The 12,398-nt window shown below is 38.2% G+C and overlaps 1 protein-coding gene and 3 long non-coding RNA genes across 6 annotated transcripts; all 4 read right to left on the bottom strand.

The window, feature by feature from the left end:
- Window positions 1–966: 966 nt before the first annotated feature.
- On the bottom strand, window positions 967–1,904 carry LOC144066139 (protocadherin-1-like). Its single transcript, XM_077589485.1, has 2 exons — window positions 1,890–1,904; window positions 967–1,674 (listed from the first exon to the last, which is right to left on the bottom strand). Exons 1-2 carry the CDS (start codon window positions 1,902–1,904, stop codon window positions 967–969), a joined length of 723 nt encoding a protein of 240 aa, XP_077445611.1.
- A 128-nt stretch (window positions 1,905–2,032) lies between these two features.
- Window positions 2,033–3,356, bottom strand: LOC144065808 (uncharacterized). The gene is made up of 2 exons (XR_013297301.1): window positions 3,286–3,356; window positions 2,033–3,080 (listed from the first exon to the last, which is right to left on the bottom strand). It is a non-coding gene; the product is annotated as an uncharacterized LOC144065808 (long non-coding RNA).
- Window positions 3,357–3,872: 516 nt separating this feature from the next.
- LOC144066224 (uncharacterized) lies at window positions 3,873–7,400 on the bottom strand. 3 transcript variants are annotated; one of them, XR_013297410.1, is made up of 7 exons: window positions 6,945–7,400; window positions 5,476–5,667; window positions 5,036–5,404; window positions 4,567–4,631; window positions 4,418–4,494; window positions 4,208–4,325; window positions 3,873–3,956 (listed from the first exon to the last, which is right to left on the bottom strand). It is a non-coding gene; the product is annotated as an uncharacterized LOC144066224 (long non-coding RNA). The 3 variants fall into 3 exon arrangements; XR_013297411.1 differs by lacking the exon at window positions 6,945–7,400 and having other exon boundaries at window positions 5,036–5,083; window positions 5,289–5,404; window positions 5,476–6,034; XR_013297409.1 differs by lacking the exon at window positions 6,945–7,400 and having other exon boundaries at window positions 5,476–6,033.
- Window positions 7,401–7,979: 579 nt separating this feature from the next.
- LOC144066225 (uncharacterized) lies at window positions 7,980–10,083 on the bottom strand. Its single transcript, XR_013297412.1, has 3 exons — window positions 9,713–10,083; window positions 9,325–9,380; window positions 7,980–8,560 (listed from the first exon to the last, which is right to left on the bottom strand). It is a non-coding gene; the product is annotated as an uncharacterized LOC144066225 (long non-coding RNA).
- Window positions 10,084–12,398: the final 2,315 nt, after the last annotated feature.

Here is a 12,398-nt window from a genome sequence, read left to right as displayed (position 1 = left end):
TGTGGACCAATCTAGTTTGTTGGTTGAGGTGAACACCCAGGTACTTCAAATTCTCCACGATTTCAATGTCGTACCCTGGATGTTCACCTGAGTGGTCTGTTGAGGATTCCTCCGAAAATCCATGACCATTTTCCTTGGTCTTACTGGTGTTGGATGTAGAAGGTGGTTTTGCCTACACCGGTCAACAAAGGCTGTGATGACTCCCCTGTACTCCAGGTCGTTCCCGTCCGTCACTCGTCCAACGCTAGCGGTGTCGTCGGAGAACTTCTGGAGGTGGCAGGTGTCTGTATTATGTTTCAAGTCCGATGTGTAGAGGGAGAAGAGGAGTGGAGAGAGCACTGTGCCTTGTGGGGCCCCCGTGCTGCAAAGCTACCACATCAGACGTACAGTCCTGGAGTCTCACATATTGTGGTCTGTCAGTGAGGAAGTCAATGATACTATTATCTAGTACATATACTCCATTCCAACCAGTCTTATCTAGAATACTAACTATGGCCCAAAACTATTGGGAGCTTTAACTAAATTGTATCATTAGTCTCTTTCTTTTTCTAATGACATTACTTTAAAACACTTCTATGAATCCATTACCTAAAGAGGTTCTTAGCCTGAGACTAGGCATACAACCTTAAGGGGGTAAGAACCAAAACAAAACAACTAGGACTTTATTTACTAACCAATCTTAAAACTAGACCACATTAAATACCCAAGACTTTGATACCTATTGAAAAATATCATCATAGACAGTAAACAATTCACTTGAAATAACAACAATCACAAAATTTCGGCTACAAACCACCAATTTAGACATGTACATCATCATAGCTATTTCTTTACAAAACCACCATTGCATTTTTAGCTGACTCAGAGAACATAATAACTAACACCAAGCTATTTCAAATCAAATTCTTCCCTATGCAGTCTTTAAATACTCCCCCAAAAAGGTGGATTGCTTTACTAAGAATAAAGCTAAACTGTACCAGAGTACAGTTTAGCTTTATTCATCACATCGGGCAGCGAGCGAATGTCGTTTTCAGGGTGCTCGCTCTCTCCGATGCTCCCATCTGGAGTGGTCCGCTCGTAGTGCTCTTCGGACAGGGTCAAGGGTCCCGTGCGAGGGCCAGATGACGACTTGCTGCTGGGGGTCTCGAATTCTTCCAGACCGCTGTCATAGTAACTGTGCTGAGAGTTATCCTGCAGGTCCTGCACGGGGTTGGCGGTGGAGAAGGTCACTCGCCGATGGGGGTGCTGTTTGTTGTACTTGGGTTGACTGGTCTTGTAGCTGTAATCAGAGTACTGGTCTGAGCCAGTGGAGTGGTCATCTCCTCCAGTGCCTACAAAGGTGTTGGTAGCTGGAAGGTCTTGGACCGCCTGATGTTTTTGTGTACCGGAGGGAGACTGGGCCTGCAGCTGAATGGAGGGCAACGGCGAGTTGGAGCGGTAGTGTCGGCCTTTGTCGGGGCTTTCCGGCGAGTATGTCAGGGGCAGATGTATCCTCGGGCTATCGTTGACTTCATCGAAGTTGAACTTCAGGCTTTTTTGAAGGCCGACTTCCTCGTCTTCCCCGAGTGGTTTGGGAGATTTTGGAGGTTTTCCCTTTCTGCCTCGTTTGCCTTTGCCATTTTTTGTTGGCGGTTTGGGTGCGTACAAGTCCTTTGTTTCCACATTGAAAGTGACCTATTTTAGAATCAATTATTACCAAACTTCATTAGATTTTGCATTTGTCTAAAGATTAGTGCTCCCTCATGTGAAAACCCTTTTAACTGCTACATTCAAGCTTCTACTTGCACAAAAGTCAAATACTGTTATCCTTCCATACATCAACTAGTTTGAAACTTCTCTTTTACCTAACATTAAGAATCAACTCTTTGAATTTTGATTTTAAGTCTTACAATTTTAGTTGGCATTTGATTAAAATTAGATTGAACCTTAGATTAGAGGTTTTCTTAATTAGAAAATTAGTTTTTAAACATCCCTAAAATAATTTAGACTATTACAGTACAAATAATTTCGAAAGATTACAAACCACTGAAAGTATCTTTTGTCAGTTCTTTATTCCAAATATACAACCCAGACATTGAAATAGTGAACAATGGTTTTTCACATGGATGATCAAACACTTCATTAACCTAACATAAAAGACTACTTTTGGCCAAATACAAGATGCAAAGCTAAAACATGTCCCTTCAAAACCATTAAATAACTATCTATTCTTATCCTACAAATTAACCCCTGTGTACTTTCTATATTGAATTTATACTAACATTTTACAGTATACTACAGAACCAAAATCAAACACCTACTTTTAAAATCTATCTAGGATTTTTTATTTATAAACTCTAATCCTATTCAGTCTATTAATTATTTAAGAAATGCTTAGTTAGTTATCAATACTATTTATATTAGCCCCATTAGGAACCAAAGCGGCCACCATCGACACGCATATGCATTCTTTCAATTTGATAGGAGTGTGGGGCCCTCACACCCCCTGACAAACTGACGTCTTGCACATGACACATCTTTGATAAACCACTTTGGCATTGAATTTATCATTACATATTACCATTATTTGAGATTAACATTAAGTTATATTTTTAGATATTAAAACTCAATACAGCCAGTACACAGTGCTTCTCAAATGAACCCCCTTATCAAAACCCTAAACTACCATGCTACTTTAGCGAACATTCTGTACTTGGCCAAAATCCGTTCTAACTTAACACATACCTTCCTACATTACATGACAAAGTAGTCCGTCTCCGTGGGGTGGGAATTGTAGTAGTCCGTCTCCGTGGGGGGGGGGAATTGTAGTAGTCCGTCTCCGTGGGGGGGGAATTGTAGTAGTCCGTCTCCGTGGGGTGGGAAGTGTAGTAGTCCGTCTCCGTGGGGTGGGAATTGTAGTAGTCCGTCTCCGTGGGGTGGGAATTGTAGTCCGTCTCCGTGGGGGAATCCAAGGGGCAAAGTGTCTACTCCCACGACGTCCTTCGGCGCTATCGCGTCATCGTTCCACTTCCAGCCAGGTAGACCAAGGAGAAAGGGTCCAGCGATGTCCTCCTCCTCCGGGAGCACCGCAAAGATGGCACCTGTGAAAACACACGATTTTAATACATTGTCCCTTCAAACAAAAATAGACAACACAGCCATGTAACATTTCATCTTTCCTTCCAGAGGAAAACTAGACCAAAGTCTTCAATCACTGAATATGTTAGATGCACTAGGTTTTCAACTGCCAAGAAATCTTGGAGTGTACATTTTGATCATTTGAACTATTCAAACAACTTGACATACTTTGAAGTCCGGGTGGAGAGTCCGACGAGAATCCGGATGAGACCGGCTTTTCCCCGAGAGGCTCCACTCTGCATTGCTTTACCTACAAAAATGACACTTCTTTTAGTATTTGGCCACTAAAAAAACATTAATCCACACGGGTTTACATCTTCTACTAACCATTAGCACTTGCATCCAGTCCTTTTGGGCTCCTACACCAATCCCGGCTGCAAACACACAGTCAATGACGTTCAATCCTTTCCATTAAATGCCAAAATGTTAACATTAGAATTAAACTGTACCTGGACTTGGGGCCTCTCTTTCCCCACCAATCATCGTGACATGACACACCCTCACTCTTCACCAACTCCTTCCTCCAGGGGTAACAAACAACCTAGCAACACATTAAAAAGTATACAATTATCCACCCAATTGAAAATCACTCCAATCCTAACTAAAACTTCACCTTCATTTGACACAATCGTTGCCTTCTGCACAACCACCATCTTGACAGGCTCATCCATTGGCTAACTTTGAAAAATAGATAACAAAAACATTAGTCATAAAAAAGGAGAATAACATTTACCATCAGAGTTTTCTAACCTCCTTACCCAGCAAAAACTACTATCTTCATGCGCTGTCAACCATCCTCCACTCCTTGTTCTCCAGATGGCCTTCCAATCACCTTGACACTTAAACAAAAAAAAAAAAACACAATTAAAAAACAATAACTACTACATCTTTAAACCAGACCTTTACATTACTTTTAACATTACCTATGCACTCTTCTAATACTACAATCATCCAGACTCTTTTGCCACATCTCATGTGGACCAAAACTAAACATTAGTGAATTTTGCATTTCTACAAATACCACTTCTTTTTTTTTACTGACTAAAATCTACACAAAATAAACCACAAGCTATACTAATAAACTTGCCACCTCCAAAGTCATCAGTCCCACAGCATCGTCCAATGTCAGTCAGTCCAAGGCTGTCGCCAGATGTTGACACTTCTGGTGAAGATGGTCACATCCTGCCAGAATGTAGACGACAAACCACCTACAAAAACAATGACAATACACATTGTAAGAGACACCCTGACATCTCCAACTACCCAACCTATGTCTTGATTAAATCAGTTTGATAAATACCTATCAATCAAGACCCCAATAGGCACAGACTACTCCATGAAACTTCTTCCAAAGGCAATCATCAACTTGTGTCCATACTGCAAGAATTACAATTAAACATAACGTTATCAAAAGTCATCGCTCTCTAAATAAGTTGGGACTTTACTTACACATCTATTAGCCATGGCAGCCACCCATGTCCAATCAGTTGACCTGGCCAGAGACTAATCAAGATCTATCACAAATCGATCAGACATGGTTAAACATGACATTTTAGGCCCCCAATGTGATTAGAAACCTCCAACACACCATTGACAGCACTCAAAATCCAAGCAATAGATCTAGCCAGAAATTTAGGATCAGCTGCACTTGGAGATCCATTTCTGTCAATTCAATATAATCAAACACGCACAAAAATGAGCAAACATCCTCTTCCTTAGATACTATTTCCTATATCAAATATATAAACAAGGGCCAGCACCCAATGTCCAAGCTATAGATCTAGCCAGAGATTTTGGATCATCTGAACTTGGATAACAAGTGCTGTCCAATTAAATAATTAACATTAGCAAAATTCAAAGTCTAGATTCACTATTTTCATTGGAAATAAATACATTCACCACACTTGGGCAATGTCACCTCTCAATGGCCAGACACTTGGGATCATCTCCAGTTGGAAATCCACTACTGTGAAAAATATAATAAACATGGTTAGACAAGCACCTAACATTAGCAAACTACTCCTTGGCACTTAATGAAATATTTGTCAAGATTTCACAATTGGCAGCACTCAACGTACAAGCGGTAGACCTAGCCAGAGATTTACGATCGTCTTCACTTGGATATCAATTTCTGCCAATACAATAACTAACATTAGCTACATTTAAATTACTTTTTGGAATTTCATCTCACAAATGCAGAAGGAAATAAACTTATCCATTCGCGGAACTCGAAGACCAAACGGACGAGGCCAGACTCTTCCAATCATCTCCGGTCACGGATCCAAACCTAATTAAAACAAGTTAAGACTCATATCAAATCAAATATCATTACACATGAACTACATTCCAGACACTTACATTCTAATCCAGTTGAAGATCAGGATCGGTCTAAGAAATGAAATCAAACAGGGTTAGACATCCACATAACATTAACAAGGTTATTCGATACAAACAATCACTTCAGCATAGTTGTGGTGCACGTAATAGAAAAAGCCCAGTGAAGAGTTCAGCCTCTGAAATCCATTAAAGATATAATGAAAGCCATACAACCTGTCTTGGTCCACCAGACGGAACAAAGGTGTCATCTATAACAAAAAGCTCATACATAGGTCAAAAAATACAACAACTACTTTATGATATCTACATTTGCCCACAGGTCCTTTCACACATACAACAAAACAACCACCAAATTTGGCTATTTTCCATTAAGTTGGCCCTTTTTAGACCAAAATAGACTGGGCGAGCTGGCTAGCCCTCAGCCCAGTTAATCCAATTTGAACATTAACATTAATAATTTTTGGAAAGGAGCCTTTTGGTTTTAAAGCTCTGGAAGACTATTTTGAGTCTTCCTCAATAGATTGGACGAATTATGATTGTTTGCTATGTTTGGTGACACACTTGGAACATCATTTAAATCAGTCAGGAATAAATATAACTATCATACTTAACATGTTAAAGTTGAATCTGGGTTGAATAAAGTGACATCTGCAGCAAACAGTCCTTCAATGAAGAAAAGATAACAACATTAGGGGGCATGACCTCCATTTGCAAACAGGTCACATACAAATAGCATTTCGGATTTTTTTCGGACCTAAATCATTTGCCACTATTCATTCATTAAATTGTCCATTGTTAGTAACCGTGCGAGCTGGCTAGCCCTCATCCGGTAACACAAATTTGGGATTAAACAACTTGTAGTTTAAATTTGGGAAATGAGCCTTTTGGATTGACAGCTCTCAAAATAATGATTACATTCTTCCTCATTACAAAAAGAAGGACAATTCTGAAATGTCACCACTAGGTTAAATGACTACATTACAACAAAAACCACTATACCCAATTGACTTAAATTAACTACAAATAATACCAAATTTTGGATGACTTTTCCAATTTGGGAAATGAGATTTCATATTTGACATCACTACAGAATTTGGATGAAACCTAACTTTTATAACAATCTTTCTGCACGATGAAAGTATTCGACTTAACTTGCTCCAAGAGCATCCAAGTAGTCATGGTCAGACGTGGCAAGACACTTCCAAACATCTCCAGTTGGGGAGCCAAAACTATCAAATAATAAAAAGACAAGTATCAAAACATACATCATTTGACATGAACTCAATTCCAGACACTTACATTCAAATCCCGTTGAAGATCAGGATCTGTCGAATCAATGAAATCAAACACGGTTAGACATCCACATATATCATTAAGGAAGTTCTTGCACAATAAATAACTTCAGCAAAGTTGTGGTGCACGTGATAGAAAAAGCCCAGTGAAAGCTCTGCCCTTGAAATCCAGAAAACATATAATGAAAACCATACAACCTGTCTTGGTCCACCAGATGGAACAAAATATCATCTGTAACAAAACGCTCATACATAGGTGAAAACAATAAAAACATCGATGGTTGATCATCTCCATTTGGCAACAGGTCCTTTCACACATGAAACTACAAAACCAACAAACACCAATTTGGCCTATTTGCTATTAACATGGCCATTTTTAGACCACAATACACGACTGGGCAAGCTGGCTAGCCCTCAACCCAGTTAATCCAATTGGAACATTATCATTAATTAGTTTTTGAAATGAACCATTTAGTTTTAGAGCTCTGGAAGAATATTTTGAGTCTTCCTCAATACATTTACCGAATTAGGATTGTTGGCTATGTTTAATGACACACTCGAAACATCATTTAATCAATAATAACAATAAGTACTATACTTAACATGTTAAAGTTGAATCTGGGTTGAATTAAGTGTCATCTGCAGCAAACTGATCAGTCCTTCTATGAAGAAAAGACAACAACATTAGGGGGCATGACCTCCATTTGCAAAGTGGTCACATCCAACTAAATACATCACATTTTTAATTTGGGGAGTGGATGATATCTATTTAAAAAAAAAACAATCACAATATTTCTTTACACCCCAATAATGCTAATCAAACACATTACCCAATTTACTTAATTACACTTATTGGCCCACTTTACACGACTGGGTGAGCTGGCTAGCCCTCTCCCAGTAATACCAAATTTTAGATGACATTTCCCTATTTGGGAAATGACAATTCATATTTGACAGCACAACAGACATTTGGATGAAACCTGTGTTTAATAACAATCTTTCAGCATGATGAAAGTATTCGACTTAACTTGCTCCAAAAGGCATCCAAGTAGTCATTGTCAGACCTGGCCAGACACTTCCAAACATCTCCAGTTGAAGATCCAAAACTATCCAATAATAAATAGACAAGTATCAAAACATACATCTTTTGACATGAACTCCATTCCAGACACTTACATTCAAATCCAGTTGAAGATCAGGATCTGTCTCATAAATTAAATCAAACAAGGTTAGACATCCACATATTTCATTAAGGAACTTCTTGCACAATAAATCACTTCAGCAATGTTGTGGTGCACATGATAGACAAAGCCCAGTGAAAGTTCTGCCCTTGAAATCCATAAAAGATATCATAAAAACCATACAACCTGTCTTGGTCCACCAGATGGAACAAACTCTCATCTGTAACAAAAAGCTCATACATAGGTGAAAACAACAAGAACTACATTAAGGTATCTACATGGTCCTTTCACACAGCAAAAATTGGTAGATTTTTGGTTGTGTTTTCTTCTATTTACATGGCCATTGTTGGGCCAGAATACACGACCGGGCGAGCTGGCTAGCCCTCAGCCCAGTTAATCCAATTTTCAGATTAAACATTCAATTTCTTTTTTTTTATTGAGCCTTTTGGTTTTAGAGCTCTCCAAGATAATTTGGATTTGTCCTCATTAGATTTGAGAAATTTGGATTCTTTGCTATGTTTCATGACATTTGGAACACCATTTAATCAATCAGCAATAAGAAACAATTAGACTTAACTTGTTAAAGTTGAAGCTGGGTGGAATAAAGTGGCATCTGCAGCAAACTGGTCAGTCCTTAAATGAAGAATAGAGAACAAAATTAGGGGGAATCACCTCCATTTCCAAAAAGGTCACATACAAACACATTAGAATCCCATTTTTGATTTGTTTTGGACCCGAATCATTTGGCACTATTCATTATTTAAAATTGTCCATGGTTAGTGACCGTGCAAGCTGGCTAGCCCTCACCCAGTCAAATCAAATTTTGATTGACCAATTGCAATTTGGAAAAGGTGCCTTTTGGTTGAACAATTATCTCCAGAAGATTGAGGTCTTCCACATTAAAATGAGTAGATATGGATCATTCCAATATTTAATGACACACCAACTACTGACTAAATTGATCAGCTTGATGAAACTATTATACTTAACTTGTTGAAGCAGATTCGGGGTGGAAAAAAGTCTCATCTCCAGCAAACAGACTATGTGAAGAAAACAGACAACAATATTAGGGTGAATTCTGAACAAGTCCCTTGTCACATACAAACATAGCAACAATAATCAATGATTATTTTTTGGGACCTAAAGCAATTTGCACTGTTCTTAAATTAAATTGACCATTGTTAGTGACCGGGTGAGCTGGCTAACCCTCGCCCGGTAACAACCAATTTTATAATTATCTATTGCTATTTGTCAAAAGGTGCCTTTCTGTTGAACAATTATCTCTAGAAGATTGAGATCCTCCACATTAGAATCTGTAAATATGTAGCATTCCAATTTTTTATTACACACTAACTACTGACTACATTTATCACCTTGATGAAACTATTATACTTAACTTGTTGAAGTAGAATCTGGGTGGAAAAAAGTCTCATCTCCAACAAACATGCCATGCCTAAGAGAAGAAAACAAGATTAGGGTGATTTCTGAACAAGTCCCTTGTCACATACAAACAGCAACAACAATCAAAGATGATTTTTTGGGACCTAAAGCAATTTGCACTGTTCTTAAATTAAATTGACCATTGTTAGTGACCGGGTGAGCTGGCTAGCCCTCACCCAGTAACACCAATTTTGTAATGCAACATTATCAATTCAAATTTGGGAAAGGAGCCTTTTGGGTTGACAGCTCTCCAATTTAAGAATATATAAATTGATTAGTCCTCATTACAAAAGGACCATTTTGGATATTTCACAAGAAGAATACCCAATTAAAAAGCAAAATTACCTTCATGAAAATATTTACACTTAGTAACTTGTTAGAGTAAGTCTAGGTCCAGAAGGTGATGTGCAGCAGACAGGTCTTACGTAGAGGGAAAAAACATACAAAAAAACAAGATGGGAGTGGATCATCTCAATTTAAAAAAACAATAACAATATTTCTTTAGACCCTAATAACACAAATCAAACAACCCATTACCCACTTTACTTCAACTTCTTGGCCCACTAGACACGACTGGGTGAGCTGGCTAGCCCTCTCCCAGGAAAACCGAAGTTAACATTAAAAATTATCCTTTCCAATTTGGGAAAGGGGCTTTTTTGTTTGAAAGCGCTACAAAGATTTGAATTCTTCCTCATGGGAAGCAAGAAATATGGATGAAACCTATGTTTAATAACACTGCACATACTAACAATAATTCTACATGAAAAAATTCCACTTAACTTGCACCAAGAGGATCCAAGTAGACATCCTCAGTGTCATCTGCTCCAATCAGGTCAGCCCTACATCAAGACAAATACACATAGGGGGGCTTTACTTCCATTTCTGACCAAGTCCCTTGTCACATACAAAGAAATAAACTACAATTACAGCTACTTTTTAAAGTTTCAAGTCATCCAATATTTCTCTTTGCACTTCTCATCAAGACATTTGGCTATTTTTAGCAAACCAAATGAATAATCATCTATTCCTATTTGGAAAAGGAGCCTTTTGGTTGGGTAGGTTGAGTCTTCCACATTAGAATGAGTCAATATGGATCAGTCCAATATTTAATGACTAACTACTGATAAAATATGTCAGCTTGAGAAAACTATGAAACGTAACTTGTTCATGTAGAATCTGGGTGGAACAAAGTGTCATCTCCAGCAAACAGGCCATGCCTAAGAGAAGAAAACAAGATTAGGGTGATTTCTGAACAAGTCCCTTGTCACATACAAACATAGCAACAATAATCAATTATTATTTTTTGGAACCTAAAGCTATTTGCACTGTTCTTAAATTGACCATTGTTAGTGACCCGGTGAGCTGGCTAGCCCTCACCCAGTAACACCAATTTTGTAATGTGACATTATCACTTCAAATTTGGGAAAGGAGCCTTTTGGGTTGACAGCTCTCTAAATTAAGAATATATAAATTGATTAGTCCTCATTACAAAAGGACCATTTTTGATATTTCACAAGAAGAATACCCAATTAAAAAGCAACATTACCTTCATGGAAATATTTACACTTAATAACTTGTTAGAGTAAGTCTAGGTCCAGAAGGTGATGAGCAGCAGACAGGTCTTACCTAAAGGGAAAAACATACAAACAAAAAAACAAGATGGGAGTGGATCATCTCAATTTAAAAAAACAATAACAATATTTCTTTAGACCCTAAGAACACAAATCAACAAACCCATTACCCACTTTACTTAAACTTCTTGGCCCACTAGACACGACTGGGTGAGCTGGCTAGCCCTCTCCCAGTAAAACCGAAGTTAACATTCAATATTATCCTTTCCAATTTGGGAAAGGGGCATTTTTGTTTGAAAGCGCTACAAAGATTGGAATTCTTCCTCATGGGAAGCAATAAATATGGATGAAACCTATGTTTAATAACAATCTTTCAGCATGATGAAATTATACTACTTAACTTGCTCCAAGAGCATCCAAGTAGTCATTGTCAGAACTGGCCAGACACTTCCAAACATCTCCAGTTGAAGATCCAAAACTATCAAATCATAAAAAGACAAGTATCAAAACATACATCTTTTGACATGAACTCCATTCCAGACACTTACATTCAAATCCCGTTGAAGATCAGGATCTGTCTCATAAATGAAATCAAACAAGGTTAGACATCCACATATTTCATTAAGGAAGTTCTTGCACAATTAATAACTTCAGCAATGTTGTGGTGCACGTGATAGACAAAGCCCAGTGAAAGTTCTGCCCTTGAAATCCAGAAAAGACAGAGTGAAATACTACCTACCAGTCTTGGTCCACCAGATGGAACAAAGGTGTCATCTACAACAAAAAGCTCATACATGGGTGAAAACAAAAACAACTACATTAAGGTATCTACATGGTCCTTTCACACAGCAAACAATGGTGGATTTTGGCTTGTATTTGCTTCTATTTACGGGGCCATTGTTGGGCCAGAATACACGACCGGGCGAGCTGGCTAGCCCTCAGCCCAGTTAATCCCATTTTCTGATTAAACATGATCAATTTTTTCATTGAGCCTTTTGCTTTTAGAGCTCTCCAAGATAATTTGGATTCTTCCTCATTCGATTTGAGAATTTTGGATTCTTTGCGATGTTTCATGACATTTGGAACATCATTTAATCAATCAGCAAGAAGAAACTCTTGAACTTAACTTGTTAAAGTTGAATCTGGGTGGAATAAAGTGTCATCTGCAGCAAACTGGTCAGTCCTTAAATGAAGAATAGAGAACAAAATTAGGGGGAATAACCTCCATTTGCAAAAAAGTCACATACAAACAAATTATAATCCCATTTTGGATTTTTTTTGGACCCGAATCATTTTGCACTATTCATTAATTAAAATTCTCCATGGTTAGTGACCAGGCGAGCTGGCTAGCCCTCACCCAGTCAAATCTAGTTTAGAATTATCAATTGCTATTTGGAAAAGGTGCCCTTTGGTTGAACTATTACCTCTAGAAGATTGGTCTTTCACATTCAAATGAGTAA

This window comes from Stigmatopora argus, chromosome 20 (assembly GCF_051989625.1).
Source record: "Stigmatopora argus isolate UIUO_Sarg chromosome 20, RoL_Sarg_1.0, whole genome shotgun sequence".
Taxonomy (NCBI): Eukaryota; Metazoa; Chordata; class Actinopteri; order Syngnathiformes; family Syngnathidae; genus Stigmatopora; species Stigmatopora argus.
The sequence above is the reverse complement of the archived record's forward strand: the minus strand, read 5'-3'. Positions and strand labels throughout refer to the sequence as shown.